This window comes from Kogia breviceps, chromosome 8 (assembly GCF_026419965.1).
Source record: "Kogia breviceps isolate mKogBre1 chromosome 8, mKogBre1 haplotype 1, whole genome shotgun sequence".
Taxonomy (NCBI): Eukaryota; Metazoa; Chordata; class Mammalia; order Artiodactyla; family Physeteridae; genus Kogia; species Kogia breviceps.
This window is the reverse complement of record NC_081317.1, coordinates 90574674-90600716: the sequence shown is the minus strand read 5'-3', so window position 1 is coordinate 90600716 and position 26043 is coordinate 90574674. Positions and strand designations below refer to the sequence as shown.

Here is a 26043-nt window from a genome sequence, read left to right as displayed (position 1 = left end):
CTGTTGCTCTCCAGGCTGACCTTTCCGTTTCCTTCAACCCCTCACATCTGTGTGCCTTCCAGTTTATAAGTTAGAGTCAGATCATTATTCCCAGTGATTCCTGCAAGGGCCAAAGGATGCATGCAAGGCCGGCGATACTTTTCAGAGATCCGGGGCTCAGGGACCAGTGACTTGTCCGAGGTCACTCCCAGCAAGGGTCAGGGCTATGACTTGACCTAGGCCTCCTAACTCCGGGTGCAGTGAAGTCCAAGACGTGCAAGTTGTCTGAGACTGAAAAGAAACAGGGTTTTTTAATGATTTGTATATTCTAAAGCACACACAGGTGTTCTGTGAACTGCAGTATCAGTAGCTGACACAAGGCCGCCCCGAGGGTTTGATGAAATCTAACCAAGGATACAAAGGGAAGTGAGGCGGGGACTTTCAAGGCCTAGGCGCACGTCCGCTTGCCACCCACACTATCACTTCCCAGTGATCCTCCCGCAGGCTGCGCACTAGAGAACGCGTTGGCTGTTTGTGGCACGGCAAGGCCACCGTACGGCACCAAACATAACGGCATTCCAGCAAGCGGAACCCGAAAGCCTGACAATAGGTGTGATTGGTGATCCTACACCTGCCCTGCCGCACGAACCGCTGCCAGGAGTTGGCCGGCGTCACTCGACCCTCCGCGGGTTTAGAGAGAGGCGGTGCGGCGGCGTCTCCCTCACGTGACCAGGCACGGCAGCATAGAGTGCGTCACGCTCCGCCCTGAGCTCGAGTCGGTCAAGGTCTGCGCCTGCGCTGGCTCGGTGGCTCGCGGGCTCGCGAGCTCGCCAACCTGCAGGCTGGCTGCTACCGGGCGTGGAGCCGGGCACCCGCGGCAATGGGTGAGTACAGAAAGCGGCCGAGAGGAGACCACAGGGCTCCCCCGGCCTCCGCGTGGAGTGAGTGGAAGCACGAAGGAGGGTCTGAGCAGGCCGCCTGCACGGTCCTCTGGCGCGGCTGTTGAGGACTCACCCCCGCCACCTCTGCACGCTCGCAGTGCGCCCCCCCGGTGCGCCCCGCCGTTCCCGCGCGCGCCATCCCAGATGGGACCTGCAGCCGCAGGGCCCAGCTCGTGCCTCCCAGCTCTGCCGCCCGCTCCCGGGCTTCGCTGGGCCGGGAGCGCCGTCCGACTGCCGGAACGAGCCTTTCCGGCGGAGGAGGCAGTGCGTTCATTTGGGCGCGCCCTGGGAAGGAAGGTGCCTCCCGGCGCGCATCGAGAGCGGGGCGGGGAGGGGCCGGGCTTTGCCCGCGGCCCAGGAGAGCGGCGTTGGGACCGCGGGAGGGCGCCTGCCCCCTCAGGGTCTGGGATTCCGGGACCCCTGGCTCCGTTGAATGTCCGGGACGGAAGGGGCCTGGTCGACCCCGTCCGCCACCCTCCCCCGCCCCTTAGCACAGACCGGGGAAATGGACGCCTGGAGAGCGGTAAGTTCAGCCACACAGCCAGACAATGGTTATTCTGCGACACCATGTTGCTTCGCGTTGTGGGAAACTCGGTGGTACAGTGCTTTTTTTGGAGATGCGGGGGGCATTGTTGTTAATTGAAAATCTCTGTACCAATTATTTAGTGTTAAGCTTATCTAGGTGGAGCTTGTCGATGCCTCAGCTATATTTACCTTTTTTTTTTTTTGCTCCTTAGAGCTGTATTCGGCTGGTCTTAATCCCCACCTTCTGTTTCTCTACCTGCAAGCTGTGAAACAAAACCTTAAATAACTGTGTAGTGCCCTTGCTAGTCTGAGCTTCCTCTGACCTTGTTTCGAAAGGATTCCATAAAATCAAAAGGTGCTAGGACCGGTCAGGTCCGCTAGTGGTTCCAGGGCACAGGTCAGGCGCTTTGGATCTGGAGTCACCTTGAGTGCATCTCCGGGAAAGATCACAAACTGTTACCTTTAAGAGGAGGGGACTTGTCTGGTCTCTCCTTTGGTGGATTAAAGTAAGCCCAGAGAAATGGATTTTTAAATTGTGAACATTGCTTTGCATTTAGCAAGATAGTGTCCTAACTAGGACTAGAACCCAGTTTAATCTTGTCCTGAATGCTGACTCAGATCTGCTGACTTGTGGGAGTTAACATCCGAGAATTACAGTTGCTTTCGCCCCAGTTTTTGCACAGAGACCTTTGTGATGGATCACATCTCGGTCTCATCCACGTGGGCTATAAATTACAGTGAGCATTTAGACTTTACACTGTTTTCTTATGCCACAGAAATTTGATTGACACTTGGAGTTGCTTAAAAGTCAGCTTAATTGCTTCCTAATGTTGACATAGGTTGAACGTTTTAGGTAGCAAACAAATGTAAAGTTATGGTAGATAAATTTTGCAATAATTGCAAAGAATTATTATCCATGTTAAAGAATTTAAATATAGTGAAAAGTTTAGCCAAGAAATTTAGTCATGTTCACAGAATAAACATGAAAAATTTTAAAGTCCATTGCTACAGAATACTGTGCACACTAGCCTTTGTTCTCTTGCCAAATTAAGAGCCTATTCACACGATCCTGGTGTGTAGGACAAAATCAGGGGGAAAGCTTTAAATCTGTGAAGTCTGGAAAGGTTTCATTACATTCCTTTTTCCTATGTCCAAGCCTGTTTTTAAAAATCTGAGACCCTAAATGTACACTAATGTTCCTTAAATTTCTTAGAATAGTTCAGTACAGCGGTCAGTAAATGACTGGCTAACTTCTGTTAGCCACAATTTTCTATCTGTTTAATAACAGACCCAAAGAGTCATGACAAAACTAGTTGAAGTAACTTTAATTTGCAAAATTTTGGAAAGTAATGCAAGTGCCATTCCAGTAAAAATTAAAAATGAACATGGACAAAATTTTGTTCAAGTGTATAAGTAACTTGGTTTGTGTTATCAAGGAACATACATTGTTAAACAGCTGGTAGATAGTGACTTTATAATTTAAAATATATTGTTATGTGTTTGGTATGTAAAAATGAAACTTTTTAACATTCATAAGTTGTCACAACGTGTTATGGTATAATAACACATAAATCTGGATATTTCTGTTGATTTTAACATTTAGTCCTGAAACTGAAGAGGAGCAAAGCATTACATAAAGTATTTCTATGCTAAATTGTTTTTAAATGTTGGTTAATCTTAGATTGGCAAGTATAGTACTGATAAGAGTTTAAACTCCTGTCTGGAACCTGAAATGATAAGAAGTAAGGATGTAGAAGACTAATTGATTAATAATTATCAAACTTTGTACCCTGGCAAACTTCTCAAGCATTTACAGCACAATTTTTCTTAAAATGCCATTGATTCCTTTCACTGGTTAAGAGCACAAAATGTAACAGAATGTGTGTTTTAAACAAATTAAAAAGCTGTAGGGTTTTTGTTTGTTTGTTTGTTTTTTCAGTTCTCCCTAAGTCAGATTTATACATACCCACGAAAGCTGTGTGTGACGGACAGCTGTCATACATAAGGAGTTGTATCTGAATTAAGGGAAACAGCTGTTGAAAGGGGAGTTAGCACAGTTAGTCAGCAACAGGTTAACAAGTTTAAAAATTGAGTCTTCAAATGCTCCTTGCACAGTGCTAATACTACATGAAGTACTTCAGGTGTTGAGGAAGTCTATACAGCTTTTAGGAAAAATGCTTTTCTAGAAAAGCATGTCAAAACAATGGGATCAGCAGGTTAGGGAGGTCCCACCTAGATAACAGAGCTACAGCTTCTCATATCTGTGCTGGAAAATTCTATTTTTCCCGGATGGACTAAAAGTTCAGAACAAAACAGGGACATTTTTAACATTTCTTTCTTTCTTCATTTTATTTATTTATTTGTTTATTTATTATTATTATTTTTAATTGAAACCTAATATTCCATAGGCAAAAGCTAGCTTTTTGGTAATCAAGAAACAGTTTTCTGAAACTTCGGCAGAGGTTCTTAGTTTCTCCAGCACATTCTCTTTTACCCCATGGTTCTCTCAACTTTTTCCCTCTGCCCAGGCACTCTACTCAGTTTATCTAAGCAAGAAAATTAACATGGGGTGTGCATATTCTAAGATTTCTAAATTCTGCTTTGGCCAGTGGCTGTTTTATTTAATTCTTCTGTTTGTTTGTTTGTTTTCTTAATACTTTCTGTAGCCTTTATGCTTTGCTCTGGGTAACTTTTGTCCTTTTGACTGGGAAGGGAAGAAGCTTTCAGGGTTTAGATGAAAGTATTATGGGAGACAGGGAAAGGAGGCAGATATTCTTATTTTTATGTAATTTTGATGTTTTATAATAATATCCTACCACACTGCATTGAGTTCTTTTGAATAGATAGATAATTGTATGGGGAGGAAAGTGACAAATGGGTAGCTAAATCAAATGAAATTTTAAAAAATACAGTTACCATTATTATTATATCAGAGAAAATTAAGTTCACCCCAATGTTACAAAACATTCAAATTTAAGTGGCTCAAGCACACAAGTTTTGTCTTATATTTCTTTTCACCCAAGGAAGAGCCCAGTCTTGGTATGACAGTTCAATGAAGTAATCAGGGACCCAAACTTCTTCCAAATTTTGACTTCATCATTATTTTATGTAGCTTTCATCTGTATGTTCTTAAATATTGCTGGAGCTCCTACCATTATGTCAACATTCCAGCCAGTAGTAAGGAGGCACAGCAAGAGGCACATTCACTTTAACATAAGCTACCAACCACTTTCATTTATAACCCTTTGGTCAGAAATTGATAAGGTGGCTAGCTTATCTGTAAAGGAGGCTAACACAGAATCTATACTCTGGGTGGCTGAATATATTTTCAGTTGACCCAGCTTTAAAAAAGTCAAGATCTCAGTTTCTTTCCCCCTCACCCCGTATTTCAGCATGATCCAGCAGAAAGATGGCTGCTTTTAGAAGTGGCTATTTTATTTTTCTTTCTGGGGTGAGACTATTATGGAGCCTGGATACTTCAAGCTCGCATGTATCCATGACCGGTGTCCTGCTGTGGTCAAAAAACTTAGCAATGGACTTGGTGAACTTGGCTGCCTGCTGCTGCTTTGTTCTGCCACTGATGAAGGTCAACCTTAAGGTGTATTTGTCATCCAACCTTTTAAGACTGGAGGCTAGTTGCCAGATATCAGGGTCCATCCCTGCAGGATATTTCCTGTGGGCCACGAGAAAGATGCTCTTCTCCTGAGCATAAATTAAGGATATGCTGCTATGCATGAAGCCTAAACAGGCTTGGACTCTAGAAAGGCTGCATATCACCCCAGGTCAAAGCCACTGTGATGAAGAAACACAAGATGGTACAGATGGTAAGGTGACTGCCAGTTAGACCAAAACTCTCCATGGAATGTCTTAAAAAGTCATAGCCAAGGTTTTGCTTAAAGCAAAATACATAGCCTTAAACACTCAAATTATGAAACAACGAAATAAAAATAAGAAATTTCCCTTCAGTAAATTAGAAGAAAATAAACCCAGACAAAGCAGGAGAAATGAGACGATAAAGAGGAGAAACAAATTTAAAAACTGAAAAATAGTTGGTAAATTTAAGAACTGGTTTTTTGCTGGGATGAGAGGAATGTGAATTAGGTAAACTGACTACCCTGTTCAAGAAAAAAAGGGAATATAGGCACACAAGATTAGAAGTGGTTTTTTAAAACAGCAAGTGCTTTATAAGACTATATAAATAAACCAGACTTTTTTTTTTTTTTAAAGGAAATCCAGTTATCAAAGTTGACTCCAGAAGAGAGAACTTAACAGACCTAACAATGGAAGAAATTGAGAAAGTTATCAAAAAGCTACCATCCCCCAAAACACCAGTGCCAGATGGTGTTTCAGGTGAATTCTTTTAACTTTCAAGAAAAAGATAATTATAAGATTTAAATTGTTCACCAGCTTAAAGAAGGAAAACTGACAGATTTCTTTTACAAAGCCAGTGGAACATTGACACCTGAACTTGACATGAAGATAGTACTGAAATTGGAAACTTGGTATGTTATGAATAGTGATGTGAAATTTTAAAATTTTAAAATAAAATGTTAGCAAACTGTATTTAGTGATACATTATAGGAATATTTCACAGTGGCCAAGTAGGATTCACCTCCATATTGCAAGGGCGAGAGATACACTAATGTATACACCAAATAAATACATCAGAAAAGAACAATAATAATAGTTTATCCTTGTTGAGCCACCTACTGTGCTACTTTCCTGGGTGCTTCACATGTATTAATTTAGTTAATTGGCCAGCCTATGAGGTAGGTAACATTCTTATTTTATAAAGGAGGAAACTAAGCCACAGAGAAATTGAGTGACTTGCTGAAGGTCACACAATAGATTTGTAGTGGAGCCAGAATTTGAACCCAGGCAATTAACTGTGTCTGTTAAAATGTTACACTGGCTCTGTTTCCAGTATCCGTATGATCTTCTCAGTAGCTTCCTAAAAGCATCTGACCAAAGTTCAAGATAGATTACTGACTTAGTGGCAGTGGAAGGGGGTGGAGGTGGTAGTAAAACAGGAATCAATGTATATCCCTCCCGTGTTTGGAAATCTAAGAGACGCTTATTATCAGTTGACCATTAGTACTAGAAAAATGGAATCCATTTTTAATGGGAAACACAATTTCCTAGTAAATAACGGGGCAGGGGCTTCAATTATAATTGCAGATATACTGATTCTTAGAATGAATGTAGAATGAAGTTTTGGGAGTTATAGTGTAATTTGTCAGATGAAATTGTATGATGGTACTGGGAAGACATGCTCCACTTCATGTTTGCAGAACAATCCTAAAGATGGGCAGGGATAGATGGCAAACGGAATATTACTTGAGAGGGAACAAATTTTATATGGGCCAATTGATCAGTGAATATTTTTGTGTCGTGATGACTTGTTTTCCTCTGTAAACTTGAAACTGCTATGACTTGGATTATGAACACTCAGATGACAAGAACTTCCTCCTCAAACCAAAAGCCAGTGTCATGCTTCACAGTTAATCCCTGTGGAGTTGTCACAGATGTCAAAGTATAAGGATGTTTACTATTACCATAATTTAATTATGTTCAGGAGGTATATGCCAATCCAATAAGAAAGATGCATACTATAAAGGAGAAGGCAAAATTATTTGTGATATATAGTAGAAACAAGCAAATCCACGAAAAAACTGAGAAATAGAGGACTATTGGCTGCTTCTAACTTTAATACACAGGAATTGGTAGCTTTTTCATATGCAGACAAAAAGCAGTTAGAAAATTAATTGGAAGAAAATAACCCTTTCATAATAGGGACTGAAAAGGTAAAATACCTTTCAAGGTCTATATGAAAAAAATTTTAAATGCTAAGGTTTGTAAAAAGAAACAAACAGGAAGATATCACATCCTTGTAAAGTAAGGTACAGTTTTTTTTTTAAGGTTCAATTTTGAAAAAGTGACAGTACTTTAAATTTATAAAGTCAACTTCTGCTATAAAATACCAAGATTTTGGGGAGGAATATGACAAAAATACACTAAAATTTACCTGGAAAAGTGTAAGAGCCCGGAAAACTGATGATTCTGACAAGAGTAAAAGGGAAAGCCCTACTAGTTGATGAAATCTATTCTGATGCTACAGCAGGTTAAAATCAGTTGGACCTAGAGAAGAAATACAAGGCTATTGTGGAACAGAGTGGAGTGCAGAAATAAATGCAGATGCTTGTGAGTATTGATGATGATGAGTATTGTGAGTATAGATGATGCTAACCACTGAGGAAAAGAAGGCTCATCAGTCAGTTTCTAGGCAATCTCTTATCTTTGCTTCATTCCTTATACTGAAATTCCAGAGAAATTAAAATACAGATGGTAAATGAAACCATAGAAGTTGTAGAAGGAAGCAAGGATTACTTGTTTATAATTTTAGAATAATGAAGGCCTTCCATGAAGGACACAAAACCTAGAAGCCAACATCAATAGATTTCATATCCATATTAGGAACTTCAGCATCACAAAAATGATACAAAGTAGGGAAAGTATATGCCACAACTTGAATAATATAACTAGGATTGATTTTCTTCATGCACAAAGGAATTTTCCAAATCAACAAGGAAAAAAACAAAGTGCCTACAGAAAAATGGATATTGTGAAATTTTACAGTACTAAAATTCAGACGGTCAATAAAAATGAAAAATGCTGAATTTTATGTATTTATGTATGTATGTCTGCGTTGGGTCTTCATTGCTGCGCCTGGGCTTTCTACAGTTGTGGCAAGTGGGGGCCACTCTTCGCTGCGGTACATGGGCCTCTCACTGTGGTGGCTTCTCTTGTTGTGGAGCACAGTCTCTAGGTGCACGAGCTTCAGCAGTTATGGCTTGGGGGCTCCAGAGCGCAGGCTCAGTAGTTGTGGTGCACACGGCTTAGTTGCTCCGTGGCATGTGGGATCTTCCCGGGCTAGGGCTCGAATCCATGTCCCCCACATTTGCAGGCAGTTTTTTTTTTTTTTTTTTTTTTTTTTTTTTCCTGGTACGTGGGCCTCTCACTGTTGTGGCCTCTCCCGTTGCAGAGCACAGGCTCCACATGCGCAGGCTCAGTGGCCATGGCTCACAGGCCCAGCCGCTCCATGGCATGTGGGATCTTCCCAGACTGGGGCATGAACCTGTGTCCCCTGCATCGGCAGGCGGACTCTCAACCACTGCGCCACCAGGGAAGCCCTGCAGGCAGATTCTTAACCACTTGCCACCAGGGAAGCCCCAGAAATTACTGTTTAATACCTGGTGCTGGAAATGGTAGGGCAACTGAGACTGGCATACACTTAATGGAAATATAAATCACAGTAAGTTTTCTGGCGGCAATTGGCCGTAGCTATCAAATTAATGTATTCCTGGGCTTCCCTGGTGCTGCAGTGGTTAAGAATCCTCCTGCCAATGCAGAGGACACAGGTTCAAGCCCTGGTCCAGGAAGTTCCCACATGCCGCGGAGCAGCTAAGCCTGTGAGCCACAACTACTGAGCCCGTGTGCCACAACTAGTGAAGCCTGTGTGCCTAGAGCCCACGCTCCACAACAAGAGAAGCCACTTCAGTGAGAAGCCCGCACACCGCATCGAAGAGTAGCCCCCACTTGCCGCAACTAGAGAAGGCCCGCATGCAGCAATGAAGACCCAATGCAGCCAAAAATTTAAAAATTAAATTAAAAAAATATATATTACTGTTTGAGCCAGCAGTCCATTCTAAAGATTTACCCTACAGATAAACTTGTGAGAGTTCACCACGTATAGGTACAGAGTTGCCCATTGCAGCATTGTTTAAAAGGAAAAAACAAAAACAGTGAGCATAAATAGGAGATAGAGTAAATTACATGTAATATATCCATTCAGTAGAATACTGCATAACCATTCAAAACATTGTGATATCTGCTGTTGTTAGCAGGTTTTTAAGCACATTGTTGTACACCTTTTTCACTTAGTAGTGTGTTCTTTTTGTGTATTTTTTAAATGATGGATAGGTTGGTGGGGATGGGATGGAGTGTGTGACTAGAGTCAGACTTACTAGTAAGGAGCCTTTGGGCAGTAGTCAGGCAGGAGATGAAGAGGACCTGGTTTGGGACAGTGAGCCTGGAGGAGAGGATGTATGTGTATTTAATTAATTTACAATTTTATTTTTCTCTTAAAAAAATATACATCTTTTTAAAATGTCTTTTTTTAGTTTTATTGAAGCATGGTTGATTTACAGTGTTGTGTTAATTTCTGCTGTACAGCATAGTGATTCAGTTATATATATATATATATATATATATATATATATATGCATTCTTTTTCATATTTTTTTCCATTATGGTTTATCACAGGATATTGAATATAGTTCCCTGCGCCATAGAGTAGGACCTTGTTGTTTATCCATTCTCTATATAATAATATGCATCTGCTAATCCTAAACACCCACTCCATCCCTCTCCCAACCCACTTCCCCTTGGCAGCCATAAGTCTGTTCTCTATGTCTGTGAGTCTGTTTCTATTTGGTAGATAAGTTCATTTGTATCATATCTTAGATTCCACATATAAGTGATATCAAATGGTATTTGTCTTTCTCTTTCTGACTTGCTTCACTTAGTATGATAATCTCTAGGGTCGTCCACATTGCTGCAAACAGCATTCTTTCATTTTTAAAAAAAATGTATTTATTTTTGGCTGCGTTGGGTCTTTGCTGCTGTGCACGGGCTTTCTCTAGTTGCAGCGAGCAGGGGCTACTCTTCATTGCAGTTCGAGGGCTTCTCATTGCGGTGGCTTCTCTTGTTGCAGAGCATGGGCTCTAGGTGCGTGGGCTTAGTTACTCCATGGCGTGTAGGATCTTCCTGGACCAGAGGTCAAACCCATGTCCCCTGCATTGGTAGGCGGATTCTTTTTTAATATAAATTATTTTATTTTATTTTATTTATTTTATTTTTGGCTGCGTTGGGTCTTCGTTGCTGCACACGGGCTTTTCTCTTGTTGCTGCGAGTGCGGGCTACTCTTCGTTGTGGTGCACAGGCTTCTCATTGTCGTGGCTTCTCGTTGGGAGCATGGGCTCTAGGCGTGTGGGCTTCAGTAGTTGAGGCACACGGGCTCAGTAGTTGTGGCTCGCGGGCTCAGTAGTTGTGGCACACAGGCTTAGTTGCTCTGCGGCATGTGAGATCTTCCCGGACCAGGGCTCAAACCCATGTCTCCTGCATTGGCAGGTGGATTCTTAACCACTGCGCCACCAGGGAATGGCAGGCAGATTCTTTTTTTTTTTTTTTTTTTTTTTTTTTTTTTTTTTTTTTACGGTACGCGGGCCTCTCACTGCTGTGACCCCTCCCGTTGAGGAGCACAGGCTCTGGACGCGCAAGCTCAGCAGCCATGGCTCACAGGCCCAGCCGCTCCGTGGCCTGTGGGATCTTCCCAGACCGGGGCACGAACCCGTGTCCCCTGCATCGGCAGGCAGATTCTTAACCACTACGCCACCAGGGAAGTCCTGCTCTATTAAATGTATTTTTAATGTGTAACTTTTTCTAAAGTAATATACATTTCTTTTGTGAATTTTTGTTTAAATGATTCATTTGTTGTTTTATTGGATCTACGAGCAGCCCAGCTGCAAGGATTCTGGCCTCTTGGTGAAGCATATTGGTGACTTCGTAATCTAACTGCTTTAATACCTGCCAAAGTTAGAAATAATTCCTCTCTCTGAGCTGGGCCTTCCTTTGATTATTTAAATTGCATTGGAACAAATTTTTAGAATGTCAGGGGACAGTTTTTTACTGTCCCTTTATTCCCCATCATGATAGTGCTAAGCAACACTTAGAGACAAGTCCCACTCCTCCAGCCTCTGCCAAAGGTGAGGTTTATTCAAATGAACACAGAGTTTTGGTGCCCAGGGGTAGTGTGGCTGCCCTGGTGTTGGGGGTGGGCAGTGAAAGCTTGGGGCTCTGGTGCTGTTTAGTTCTACAGGTGTGACCAGGTGACAGCAGGGAGAAGATTCCTGACCCCTTTTATTACCTTCCTTATGGCAGACTTCAGGCCTGCAGTGGTTTCCAGGCATAATTCTTCTCAACTGAAGGCATGTTTATCTTTTCTAATAGAAATGTGATAGCAAGCCAGCTCCGACTACAAACAAAGAGGCATTGGGCTAGAGTGTACAGATGTTACATTTTCTTCTTAATATAGTCTGTCTTTGGGAGAAGGGCACACAGATCTAGGTGTAACATGCTTAAGGAAAATAATTTGTTTCTATTAGCTTCACGTGAGAAAGGAAAAAAATAGTACATAGTAGCATCAGAGGGTCTTGGGATCATCCTGAGGGTCTCTGGTAATGCAGGTTCTAGCCTGCTTTTCCATCGTCTGCCACCCATCCATCTTGCACCCACATTAAGCTCCAGCCAGACACCCTCCTCAGGAACGTGAATGCTGCTGCTCCTTTGACACGGGGCCTACACCTTAGCCTGTGCTGCCTTTGGCTAAAATGTGCCTCACCCTTAGGTACATCCAGAGAGCTATTCACCTTTCAGAGCCCTGCCCAGAGGTCACAGACCCCCCGGTTTTTCCCTCCAGACAGCTAATTAATGACCCCTTCCTCTGTGGAGCCTTTATACCTTCTATATATTTCTGTGGTTGCATTTACCACACTGTGGTCCAGTTGTTTGCATGTCATATCTCCCGAGGCCAGCATCCTTTTATCTCTAATCTCTGAACATTACAGGAGTTGAATAAGTTGGTTGAATTAAAATCTCTTAGTATACTGAGGAGGCCAGCATAAAAGCAGGCAAAGAAGAAGAAATTCCCAACAAAAGTAAATGAAAGTCTTCTTGATAATGTTATGCTGTAAGTCTGAATGAAGCAAATACAACAAACAGTACAGTGCTCACTGTGTCCCCAGAACAGCAGTGGGACCTGGTGCACTGTACTCTTCAGCTGACTTCTGCCCCAGTGTGCAGGGTGGGTGGCATTGGCCCGTTATAACTGTGGAAGCAGCCTCAGAGAGGTACAGCAATTTGCCTTTGTTCACTTGGGAACTTTGTCACATCCTTCTGTCACTGTTGGCCTTGTCCTGATTAGACCTTAGTTTTGTCAGTCTCCAACTTTTGAAAAGAGTAAATTGAGACAAATTCAACTTGAAGAATATAGAAAAGAAAAATACAGCATTATTATGAAATTAGAAAATGTAAACTACTTATTTTGGCTTTTCTATATGTATATTGATAAAAACAGAATTGTGCCATGTCAATAAAAATATTCTTTATTTTTTCTTCCGTAACACTTTATTGATCAAAAAAAGGACTCACTGCTATCTGAAACTTCATTAATACCATTAAAAATTCAAAATTAATATACTGAACCTTAAATATAAATTCTGTTTTATTTTTAGTACCTATATGACATCCTATCAGGTGGCTACATCTTCATGTATGCAGTGTGTCCCTTACTGTTGTGCATTTAATTTTTACTCCGTATTTCTGTTAAGAGCATTGTAATTGTCCTATAGTTGAGTCTTTGTGTACCTCTCTTGTTAATAATTATTTCCCTAGACTATATTTCTAGAAGGAAAATTAGAGTCGTGTATGTGTGCTCCATATTTTATGTTACGTGTCTGTGGCTCCTGCATATATAAGCTCCTCAAGAACTGATGCTTTCTGATTATGTGCCTCACTCTACCTTCACATGATGACATTTCTCTTTAACACCTTTTGTCCTGATGCTTAGCAGTTTACAGCAGCGTGTGTGTATGGAGAGGGTATGGGGAGGGGGAAAAATAGGAACTTGTTTTTTGTTTGTTTTTGTCATAAGTCAAAGAGCTAGATGGTTTACCTGACTTATTTTGTTCTTATTTATTTATAATTGAAACTGTGGTTAAAAAAAAAAAAAATTAGGGACTTTCCTGGTGACGCAGTGGTTGGGAGTCCGGCTGCCAATGCAGGGGACAGGGGTTCGAGCCCTGGGCTGGGAAGATCCCACATGCCGTGAAGCAACTAAGCCCATGCGCCACAACTACTGAGCCTGCGCCCTACAGCCCGTGAGGCACAACTACTGATCCCAAGCACCACAACTACTGAAGCCCGCATGCCCTAGAGGCCGTGCTCCACGACAAAAGAAACCACCACAATGAGAAGCCCGCGCATCACAACAAAGAGTAGCCCCCGCTCACTGGAACTAGGAAATGTCTGCGTGCAACAATGAAGACCCAACACAGCCAAAAAAAAATTAATAAAAATAAATAAAAAATAAAAAATCATAAGATTTACCATCTTAACCAATTTTAAGTGTAAGTTCAGTAACATTAAGTATAATTACATTGTTATAAAACAGATCTCCGGAAATTTTTCATCTTGCAGAACTGAAACTATACCCATTAAACAATAACTCTGTTCCCACCTCCCCCAACCCATGATAACCACTATTCATCTCTGAATTTGACTACTTTAGGTACCTCATATAAGTGGAATTACACCGTATTTGCCATTTTATGACTGGCTTATTTCACTTGTCCTCAAGGTTCATCCATGTTGTAGCATGTGACAGGATTTCCTTCCTTTTTAAGGCCACATAATATTCTGTTGTACATACATACCATGTTTTGTTTATCCATTCGTTCATCAGTGGACACTTGGGGTGCTTTCACCTCTTGGCTATTTGTGAATAGTTCTGCTGTGAACCTGGATGTGCAAATATCTCTTGTAGACCCCACAATAAATTCTTTTGGATATATACCCAGAAGTGGGATTGGTGATGATATCAGATGGTAGTTCTATTTTTAATTTTTTGAAGAACTGCCATACTGTTTTTCCATAGTGGTTGCACTATTTTACATCCCCACTAACACTTGTTATTTTCTTTTTTTTTTTTTTTTTAATAGTAGCTGTCCTAATGGGTATGAGGTTTTCATTTGCATTTCTCTGATAATAAGTGATGTTGAGCATCTTTTCATATGTCCGTTGGCCACTTGTACATCTTCTTTGAAGAAGTGTCTGTTAAGTCCTTTGCTTGTTTTTAATCAGGTTATAGATGGCTGGCAAGGAATGATCTTGCCATTTTAAAAAGCAGGTGTATTCTAGGGGTAGGACTTTGCCTTCATTCCACTCAGTGGGCTAAGCCTATTTAGGCTTCAAATCTTTTTCAGCATGGTCTGGTACGGCCACTCTTTGTCCCAGGGCAGCCTCCCAAAGTCATTGCCATCTGTGGTATGACAGCAGGAACATGAACTCTGGAGGCAGACTTCATTTCAAGATGCCAGCTCCACCAGTTACTAACTACCTTGGATGAAGATGAGTATTGGTTTTTCCATTTGTAAAACTGGGAAAGTAATGTTTATGGAGTTGTTTTGAGAATTAAATATGTGAAAATTGCACTCAGTATATACCTGCAGGCCTTCCTTGACCCTGTTCTCCCACCCTCCACCTCACAAAGTATATGCTCACTGTCCCTTACCTATGTTCCCATAGTATATATTTATCATAGAAGATATTACACTGTGGAGTGATTGTATACCTTGGCAGAGCCTTCTGTTAGATTGCAAGTTCCTTGTCTTTGAATCTCTAGCACTTAGCAGAGGACCTAGTTTACAGTAGATACTAAGTAAGTGTTAGTGAACAGAATGACTGAATGTATGGCTTGCTATTTTATTTCTCATGAGAGGACTTTGTTTCAGAAGGTTAATAGCATGTACCATTATGTAGTGTAGGCATTACATATGAACCAATCCAGTGGTTCTCATATTTTTTGGTCTCAGGACCGCTTTACACTTAAAAAATTTTTGTGGACCCCAAAGAGCCTTTATTTGTATGGATTAATATTCAGGGTCTTAGAAATAAAAACTAAATTGTAAAATATTTATTAATTCACTTAAACAATGATAAACCCATTACATGTTAATATAATCACATTTTCATGAAAAATAATTATTTCCCCCCTAAAAAATTAATAAGTATGTTTTACAGTTTTGTAAGTCTGTTTAATGTCTGACTTAAAAGGTTGGTGGTGGAGTCTCATATCTACCTCTGCATTTGTTCTGTTGTGATAAATTGTTTTAGTTGAAATATATGCAGAAAATCCAGCCTCACGTGGATATGTAGTTGGAAAGGGGAGGACCTCCTGGGCTGCCGAAAGGGCCTCAGGGCCCTCCAAAAAAATACTTGAAGAAACAGTGATCTAGTTTAAAAGGAAAAAATGTAATAGAGTCCAGGAATTGGAGGAAGGATTAGGGGAAATTTTCATATGTTTAGCACTGTATATTAAAGGTTTACCTATTATCGTTTTATTATTTGTAGGTTAAAAAAAATCCTTCCCGAAGAAGATCTTAAGCAACACGATGGATTCAGAAGCTCATGAAAAGAGGCCACCAATCCTAACGTCTTCAAAGCAAGATATAGCACCTCATATTGCAAATGTTAGTGAAATGAAGCATTACTTGTGTGGCTGCTGCGCGGCTTTCAACAATATAGCCATCACATTTCCCATTCAGAAGGTCCTCTTCCGGCAACAGCTGTATGGAATCAAAACCCGGGATGCAGTACTTCAGTTGAGGAGGGATGGATTTCGAAACTTGTATCGTGGAATCCTTCCCCCTTTAATGCAGAAGACGACTACACTGGCACTTATGTTTGGTCTGTATGAGGATTTATCTTGCCTTCTCCGTAAGCATATCAGTACCCCAGAGTTTGCAACCCGTAGCCTGGCCGCAGTACTTGCAGGAACGACAGAAGCAATTTTCACTCCATTGGAAAGAGTTCAAACATTGCTTCAAGACCACAAGCATCATGACAAATTTACAAACACTTATCAGGCTTTCAAAGCACTGAAATGCCATGGAATTAGAGAATATTATCGAGGCTTGGTGCCTGTTCTTTTCCGTAACGGATTCAGCAATGTCCTTTTTTTTGGCCTTCGCGGTCCCATCAAGGAGCACCTGCCTACGGCAACAACCCACAGTGCTCATTTGGTCAATGATTTTATCTGCGGGGGCCTGTTGGGTGCCATGTTGGGGATCTTGTTTTTTCCAGTTAATGTTGTAAAAACTCGCATGCAATCTCAGATTGGTGGGGAATTTCAGTCTTTCCCTAAGGTTTTCCAAAAAATCTGGCTAGAACGGGACAGGAAACTGACAAATCTTTTCAGAGGTGCCCATCTGAATTACCATCGGTCCCTCATCTCTTGGGGCATAATTAATGCGACTTATGAGTTCTTGTTAAAGATTATATGAAAGAAATCAGTTAAGTGCCATTAATCAACTTGAATAGACCTAAGAAGAATGCAGTTTGGCCTTGTTTCTAATTGGCCAAATACAAGTTGGTGTCGTAAGTCCAGGGCACAATGAATTACGGGCAAAGCTGTTTTTCTTAAGCACCAACAAATTCAGAATAAAAGGTTTCAGTAGGAAATTTTAAGGTTTTGGGGGTTTCTTTGGGGAAGGGTCTTCTGTTTGTATTTTTTTAAAACATTATCTGAGAACTTTAAGCTAATTGCCTGGTTAATATCTGTCTATCTGATGGCTTTTGACAAGGAAACTAACAGCCAAGATACATGATTCTTTTTTCCAAAAGTCTTCTGTATTGAAGCATAAGTGGCCATGACCAGCCAGAGGAAAGGATCTTAGGGTCCCATGATTTCTCAGGCTTACTTCTATTACTCCATTTCTTCTCTGCTTTTAGGAGGAGTTACAAGGGTAGTTTTTGTTAACTTAAACATATACATGGTAGGACAAAGGAGCAGAAGAGAGAAGAAAAACAGCTTATTATGTGTAGGTTTTTCATGTAAATTGTTTGTATTCGTTTTGAAACTAAGCACCTGTCGGGGTGGTCATTATCCAAATTATTTCTCTTTAGACGTGGTAGACTAAAGCAACTAATGACATCTCCCATTTTGCTTTCTAGGGTAGAAAGTTTTCTCTGTATTTCTCAATATGACCTTAAACCTTCCCAAAATATTTCTATATTAATTTCACTATTTCGTTGCCAAAAAATGTGGAGACTTAAATTTTGTTAAAGGTGTTTCATCCCATTAAGAAGGTTCATGTTACAGGTGTCCCCCCACTTCTCCAGAATTTCCTTTATGCCACTTTGCTTTTACAAAAGATCTACACTAGTACCTGTTTTCACTAACAAAAAGAAATACGAAGATGATTTTTGCTTTTACAAGAAAAGGTGATTGCTTCCTCACTCGGCCATGTCGGCTTACAAAGAGTTCCACAGGAATGCGGGGGAAACCTGTAATTGCATTACAGATCCAATTCTGTTTAGCTCAGCTTCTTTGAATTGTTGTTGCCAACTTAGTGAAGAGCTTTGGAGTTTTCGTATTTTTTTCCTTTAAGTAGTAGTTTGTCCTAGTCAAGTATCCTGTTCTCTTGAAACTCCCTTTAAAAAAACAACAAAATGCTTCCATAAAATTTTATTTTGGAAGTCTGTTAATAGGACCTCAGATTTTTTTTCTGGTTTCTAAGTGTTCTGGGGAAGGAGAAAAAAACTCAGGATAGCTTTCACCCCACAGAGTTAAGCTGTCTTTTTTATTTTACTCTTGGAAATAGAGACTTCTGTTTATGATCTTTATGTTTTGGGAATCCAGTTTTACCATTTTATCATTTAAACAGTAAGAGGATAAGTTTGAGAGGATAAAACCTAAATAAAGATATTTGAAGGGTTAGTTTTAAATTCTAGAAGTTGGTGATAGGTGGATAGTATACTTATCCCTTACCTAACAGACAAAAACTTACTTGCCAAAGGAATCATATTTTAAAATACTTTTTCCCAGATAAATAAGGCAAAGTGACTCATTCACCAATTGAATAACTAATAAAACATACGAGACATTCTAGAAAAGTGGTTTATCGATCTTTTAAAAATCCACATCTGTAAGTATCATGTAGTAAAGATTACCTTCCAGCATCTGACATGGAGCAGAGCACGTGGGTTTCATTACCAGTCTTTCATCATTCTAGGTAATTGTATGGTGAATATGTGCACATGCTGACCAAAATAAAGTCAAGGTCTCAATTGGTAGTTTACTCAGTTTCTGGACAGATAGTCCAAAAAAGCTGTTTACCTCGCAATGCATGGTGGCTGGTCAAACGACAGGAACATTCTCCTTCCAGCTGTGAAGGATTAAGAGGCATTGTCAAGCATTTGCCAGGCAGTAATGAAGCTCACTAGCTTTACAAAGGCTCTGTTTGACAGCGTTGTGCTGGAAATGGCAGTTAATTCTAAAAAAACCAAGGTGCAGATGTAAGGATTTGAGAAAACAAGAATTTGACACCAAATAAATGAGAGTAGCATCCTTTGGCCTGTGGAATAGAGTCAGGATTTCAAGTGGGCTGAGTTTCAGGAATGAGTGGCAAAAGCACTGTGGTGCCTGACCGCCTCGCTCACTTGTGTGTCCAGCACTCCTGGGCATGTCTGAGTGCTCAGCATGTGGCCGGTGAGTTAGCCTGGGGTCACACCCTGACCCTGGGAGTGGACTCCCCTGGCCTTCAGTTCCACGGGGGCTTCCTTTTGCCTATACACTCCATGTAGGTGATAGAAATCTAAATTCTAAAGCACTTTTGTGAAATAAAAGCTAAGTGAGAATTTGAAGGAGGATGCTTCCTTTTCTGCTATCTCGAACATGTGGCATTTAAAAACAAATATTTTTTTTTTTTTTTTTTTTTTTTTGCGGTATACGGGCCTCTCACTGTTGTGGCCTCTCCCGTTGCGGAGCACAGGCTCCGGACGCGCAGGCTCAGCGGCCATGGCTCACGGGCTTAGTTGCTCCGCGGCATGTGGGATCTTCCCAGACCAGGGCACGAACCTGTGTCTCCTGCATCAGCAGGCAGATTCTCAACCACTGCGCCACCAGGGAAGCCCTAAAAACAAATATTTTTTTAATGGTTTTAACTCATTATATTTTTTGATTTCTTTGTCACATTTTACAGCTTTTGAAGACCAAACTGCAAATACGTTACCAGGGTTGGTTTTATGTTGTCCTATCTTTTCTTAAATTTGACAAAATGCTCAACAGAACTTGTGGTAGCCAACAGCTTTGTCTGAAATTTAAAAGAAGTCAAAATGTGTTAGTAAGGAAGAGATTCTAACTATTGTTTTTGCCTTCAGTGTGAACTAGTATGGTAATAGTTTTGAAAAGGCAAACATGAGTGAGTAACTTTTATCTGCAAAGCTTTAAAAGTGGCCTTGCTATTACATACGTGACACAGACAGCTCGTGAGTGCAGGGCACTTCTGGTCTTGCCTCCTATACGTCATTCTGATGCCGCCAGAAATATGTTATTGATTCTGTACTTAACACCCTTAGAGTGGTATGAGGCCTCAGGACTGTACTACAGAGTAAACACAACCGCTGTATGGTGGCCACTGTATGTGTCTTTGTTTCATTTGTGGTTGGAGACAAAGTTGATGCTTTTGTCTCAATAGTCAATAATCATCTTACTTAATGGTTGGTTATATAATCACCTGCTATATATTATGAACTGTGCAATGAGACAGAACTGTGCATATATAATCATCTTTGGAGACCTGAAATTCCCCGGCTTGATTACAGTGGTGATACTCAGTTATAAGGCTGTACAGACCTTAATAAGAGGATAATGGGTGGTACTGAACGGCTTCGTGGTAAGCCAATCATGTCGAGCAACGCTGTTCAGTGTGGATGAAGTACTGTCGTGTGAGGGACATGCAGTCAAGATGGAAGCGAGGTGGGAGATCACATTTAAAGAAAGGGTAAGCACTCAGACTTGGTTTCTTTTAAAATAGTCTTTGTTTTCTCACGTGCTTATAAATGTGTATCAAAGACTTGAATAGGCATTCTCCTTAAATCTGAGGATTTTTAGTTTTTAATGCTGTCTTTTTGCCTAATAGTGAATATTTGCTTGCCTAAATGGCTCCTGAATTGTGGAGGAGTCTACATGTTTCCTTTTTTAAAGTTTCATTATTAAAAGTGGTTGTTTTTATTTGATATTTTGAGTTTTGTGACTATATGAGTTTACATGAATGAAATCTGTTAAATGTTTCAGAGTTAACGTGTTTCTTTTGGTATTTCTGATTGGAATAAAGTTTTTCTAAGTCCCTTTTTCTGGTCTCTCGTGGCTGGGTTAGGGTTAGTAGCACTTGCCTTTCTGTGGCAGATTCGTCTATTTGTCAGTAAAACGTTCAGCGCACTACTTTGACTGTTAGTGACTTCACCTGACAACTTTGTAGGTCGAACAGTTCTTCATTTATCCATTGTGTTTGGTCAAGAGGAATTCCAGATAAGTTAATTTGCTAGATAGGTTAACTACAAGCATTTTGTTTTTTAAAGGTTGTTCTCAAATGAAATAAACTTTTCCCTACTGAGTATAAACTGTTTTGGTAAATTCAGTATATCAGTACTTTCTGTTGTAATTATGTACCTTCAGGTCATGCTTACCCCAAGCTAAAGGATCTGGATGTTTGTGCTTTTTGAGTTTTTTATATCTGCTTTTGATTTCATACTGCTTGTTTCTGTTAGGAGACTGAAATCACTAGCTACACTGTTGGTTTACACATTAAATTATAAGGTGCTTCCTGACTCTAGGGATAGTTGAGGTTGCCTGATGAGGTCCACCGAGTAAGGGAGCAGTTGCCATATAATGCTTCTAAAACACTCCTGTTTTAGAAATTTTTTTAGAAATTCAGTAGAAAAGTGAATATCCTGAACTCTAGAATTCGTGAAAGGGGTTTGACACATCATCTGATGAAATGTCATTGTAACCCGTAGGCAGAGTGAGGGGAGTAGAGAGCATTTCTCTTGGTGTGACGGGGAGGGGCCAGAGGGAGGTCTGCGTAGCTGCAGTGCCTCCCAGTCTCCAACAGGCTGGTCCCAGCTTAATCCCTTCAGTGTCTAGTTTCCAGTAGGGAACTTTTTCTCCAGATGAGTATATGTGATTTTGAAGTAGAAATTGAGGATAAAATAGGATTTATCAAAATTCTCATCTGCCTTCAATCCATTCTGCATATTCCTATCATTTTTCTACATGAAATGATCCAGGCCCTGTCTCCCTTGCTGTCATCTCCAGCTAAAAGTGCCCTGCCCAGCCACTGCTGTGGGGACTTCTGTACTCTGTAGCCTCCCAGCCTTACCCATGTGGAGTCCCGCTGCACTGAACCCTGCTCTCTCCCCTGGTTCACGCAGTAACTCAATCACTGAGGCCTTCAGATCTCAGCTCAAACTTCACTTCCTCGGGGAAGCCAGCTCACACTTTAAGGACCAAGTCAGGTTCCCCTCTTACATATTCTTGTGCTGCCACATTCCTGTGCTGTTTTCATAGCACTTACCTGTTTTAATTATATTGTCATTATTTGATGCCTTTGGCTTTTTTGAGTGTCGGCTCCATAAGGCAGGGACTCTGCTCTGGTTTCCACAGTTTCAAGTTCCTGGCACAGTGCCTGACACCTTGTAGATGTCTGACAAATGTTTCTTTAAGAATCAAGAGAGAAGGGATGCGTGAGTATGTAGGATCACAGCATTCTGGAATATCCTGTCTGACTTTAGTTCCTTGATGGGTCATGGGAGTTGTTTCAGAAACAAATGTTAACACTGCTTGGGCTGCCATAATGAAATGCCATAGGCTAAATATTTAGGCTTAAACAACAAGACATTTCTCAGTTCCAGACACTGGGAAGTCCAAGATCAAGGTGCTGGCAGATTTGGTTCCCGGTGAGAGACTTCTTCTTGGTGTAGAGACTTCTGTGTCTTCACATGGCAGAGAGAGAACCTCTTGACCTCATCTAAACCTAATTACCTCCACAGGCTGCACTCCAGATACCATCTCACTGTGGGTCAGGGCTGCAACCTGCAAGCTTGGGGTCGTGGGGGACACAAGCATTCAGCCCATAACATACATGAGCTAAATGATGAGGCTCTTCTTTGCTCTCCTCCTTCATGTGTAACACTTCGCTTTTTTTTTTTTTTTTTTAATTTTTATTTTATATGGGAGTAGAGTTGATTTACAATGTTGTGTTAGTTTCAGGTGTACAGCAGAGTGATACAGTTATACATTCACCTATCGTTTACTCTCAGAAATACCCAGCCAATCTGAGACAAGTCTCTGTACGAGTCAGGACTCCGATGTACAGGCTCCATTTTTCTTATTCTTGCACTGTTTGTGAATTGTGGATCTCAGCTGAGTAAAGCTGACCAAGAAGGACAAGAATAAAGTATTCCTTAAAATAATTAGTGTGTCATTGCTGCTTTGTTACTGTAGAAGTGCCATGAAGGCAGTGGCTTATTTTATTTAGAGCAGACCACCTCAGTAGTTGCTTTACCTTTCCCCATCATCATTCAGTTCAGGAACCAGTCATTAGTCAGCAGCGGCTTGCTCCTTACAGAGTACACCAAAAGGGGGAATGCATTTAGTTACATTGAGATGCTATATACCTTTTTGTTTCAGATGATAATAGGGAAAAGAAACTAATTTCTTTCAAGGGTCATCATATCTATAGTAATAAGAGGCATTTGGTATATAGCATTCTCTTTTCCTGTTGGTAAAAAGGAAGCCTCCAAGCTTTCCTTACCCCTCTCATACTTTGCTGAAAAAGAGTGATTAAATAAATTTTGAGGTTTTCTTGGGCTCCCCACTTCTCACTCCCCACTGAAAAAGAGCCAGAGTTTTCAAGACAGATAATAAGGAAAAATGGGTATGTAAGGGATCCAGGTACTTTTCATTTGTAATTTGTGTGTAAAATATGAAGGTAACGAGTGAAAAGGAGTTAGGAGGTGAGGGCCTAAACTTGGAGATATGATGGGTGTGATAAGCCTTGAGAAAGCTAAGGCAAAGTCCAAGGAGATTTAAACCTTTGCTGTTGCTGTTTGGAGCCCTTCAAAACTTCTGCCACTTGTGGTCCAGGAACAGAAAAGCATGGTGTTTTTATGTTTGGAAGCAATGCTAAATACATTTGAATGTGTATCAGCTCAAACTAAAGAAGAAAACATCCCTAATTTCAATTTGTACCTTTTATAGTTTTTTTATTTTGTTCAGCAGATTTGCCTTACATCTGCTCAGTACTGTAAAGCTGCCCTTTTAAGGACAAATCATTTCGAGTTACAAGATTCTACACTTGTGGACTATACAGAGCGTTGGCTGCCTGTGACAGGTTCCAGGTAAAACCTTAAATTTCCCTTGATTCCCTACTGGCTCCCAGGCTGGATTAGGTCTCCTGTGGCACGTGGTGACTGTCTCAACCCCAGCTCTCTGGCCAAGATGTTTGTGCTGTATCCCTCAAGACAGTGTGAACGCCTTGAGGGCAAGGGCTGTCTTTCTGATCTTTGTATCCATGGACTAGAGGTTCTCATAATACCTGTTCAATGAATGAATCATACTCTGGTCCCAGGTGTTATCTTTATCATTCTCCCTGTTTCAGAGACACTGAATTCTTTAGGAATTTGTCTTTTAAAAATCATCATGGAGGATACATGATGTCTGATTCCATTTATGTGAAGTTCTAGAAGAGGCAAATCTGGTGGGAAAAAAAACCAGTGGTTAACTCTGGGAAGGGGCATGAAGGAACTTCCTGCCTCTGGGGTAACGGTAGTGATCTATATCTTGATAGGGGTTTGGGTTACACAAGTGTATACATTGGCCTAAACTTATTTAGCAAACATACTGTTAATATTTGTGCACTTCATTGTATGGAAATTTTACAACAGAAAAATATTGAACTTTAGTTAATGATATGTATTGCTGAGGAGTTTTAAAAGGATGGGTACAGATATCTGCAATTTATTCATCAAAATACATCAAAATTAAGATGATTGATGGATGGGTAGAATATTGGATAACTGATAAAACAAGCTTAGTAAAGTGTTGACAGTAGAATCTTGTAAAATTCTTTCATCTTTGGTGTATGTTTGAACATCTCATATTAGGGTGTTTATCACAATATTTGATGTCTCAATATATGGAGAGACTCAGTTCAGTTCTCTCAGCATGCTAGTTACTCTAGACTGCCATGAAGTCATAGGATACTACAGAAATACCTGCTAGAGGGGAATACCGACCTATGGCATATTACTAACTTATCCTTCCCACTAGTCCTAATGACGTGGTGGCCACCTCCTCTCTCTCCTCAAGCCCAGAATACACACCAGATTGTGACAGGGCTGGTGAGTAACATGGTGGCTGATGAACTGATGTTTTTCTTAAGTCGGCCCCAAAAGTGAGTGGTCTGCTCACCCCTGAAGTGACCAGGGTAAGGATCGTGATTTTCCTGCCAATACTCTGCAACTTTCAACAAAGGCCAGGAAGTCCTTCTTTAATACATACATTTATTATGTACATACACAAAACCTCTTCAGTAATAACTGCCTAAGAATAAATAGTGTATTCAGAACAGATCTGATACTTTGTATTTAACTTTTATAAAGTAATCCTTTGACAATGAAATTTGGATCCTTCATTTTACCCAGACAAAAACTAATCTTTTATAGTGATGGGCTTTTGCAAGTTAATGTAAGCACAGCAGCCTCGTGTACCCATAATTTAAATAGCTTTCAAAGGAGACAGCTGTTTCCCCCAGAAGGTTTAAAAGCTGTTCTGAGTTGTCCGTGCTCTGCTTAGAGCTTCTGTTGTCCCTGTTTTGAATTTGTCCGCAGCAGCTGGAAGCTGTTTGGAGCTCACAGTGTGTTTCTGTAGCGGCTCCTCTCGTGGAGTTAGAAGATGAGGCACACGGCACCAGGTCTGTTCCTGAGAAGATAAGGTGATCTTAGTGTAACTAACTGCTCAGTAACTTAAATACCATTTAAAAATAGGGAAGTCTTAGCTCTGGCTGAAGGAGGATGGTGTAACTGATGGGATGCACGGTTGTTCATCTCTCAAGCTCCAGAGTTAATATGTTCTCCAAACAGGCTTTCTTTATCTTCACAGAGGTCCATGGAACTGTCATCCATGAAGAATCTAAACCCTAATTGCATTTTCTAAATCCCTAGTTCTCAAACTGTGGTCCCCAGACCTACAGCATCAACTGGGAACTGGTTAGAAATGCAGAATGGGGCCTCCCACCCCAGACCTGTGAAATAAGCAGCTCTGGATGTCAACCTAGCAGTCTGTTTTAACAAGCCCTCCTGGTGATGCTAATGCCTGCACCACTTTTCATGTTCTCTGCCAGAAGGGAAGGGCCTAGAAGGAAATCTCAGTGGACATGTATTTGTGTTGTTTTAACCATTAAGTTTGTGGTAATTTGTTACATCAGTAATAGGAAACTGATGTAAATATAAATAGTTAAAATCACTTCCTTTTAAATAAAAAAAAATCTATTTTTAAATAGTCCAAAATATGTCAGTCATATTTCAGGAATAACTGAAATAGTGATCATTAGTGCTGTGGTTAGTTAAGTTAGCTAAAGAATGATTAATTTCTCAAAAATCTGAATTGAAAGGGATTCACTCTATTTTTCTTTTCAGTGACTTCCCAAAAAAGCATCCCAAGTAGGACTGTCATTTTTCTAGTAAATTTAAAATAGTATGGCAAAATGAACCCTCAATCACAGTTAAATAACACAAGAAAATGTCATTCTAGGGAACAGTGTGAAAAATAGCATGTTCTAAATTTATCTGTGTGAGAACCAATCACTGTATACAGCTTGACAAAAATTTATCAACTATGCTTCCTATTGGTATGAATAAT

The 26043-nt window shown here is 40.7% G+C and overlaps 1 protein-coding gene across 5 annotated transcripts; it reads left to right on the top strand.

Moving 5' to 3' along the window:
* The first annotated feature begins 783 nt into the window (after positions 1-783).
* On the top strand, positions 784-20472 carry SLC25A51 (solute carrier family 25 member 51). 5 transcript variants are annotated; one of them, XM_059073277.2, is made up of 3 exons: positions 877-1443; positions 5673-5795; positions 14546-14755. In XM_059073277.2, exons 1-3 carry the CDS (start codon positions 1065-1067, stop codon positions 14686-14688), a joined length of 645 nt encoding a protein of 214 aa, XP_058929260.1. In that variant the 5' UTR covers positions 877-1064; the 3' UTR covers positions 14689-14755. The 5 variants fall into 5 exon arrangements, with proteins under 5 accessions (XP_066895843.1, XP_058929260.1, XP_058929258.2 ...); XM_059073275.2 differs by lacking the exon at positions 14546-14755 and adding an exon at positions 15693-20472 and having other exon boundaries at positions 1013-1443; XM_067039742.1 differs by lacking the exons at positions 877-1443; positions 5673-5795; positions 14546-14755 and adding exons at positions 784-863; positions 15693-20472.
* The last annotated feature ends 5571 nt before the right edge of the window (positions 20473-26043 follow it).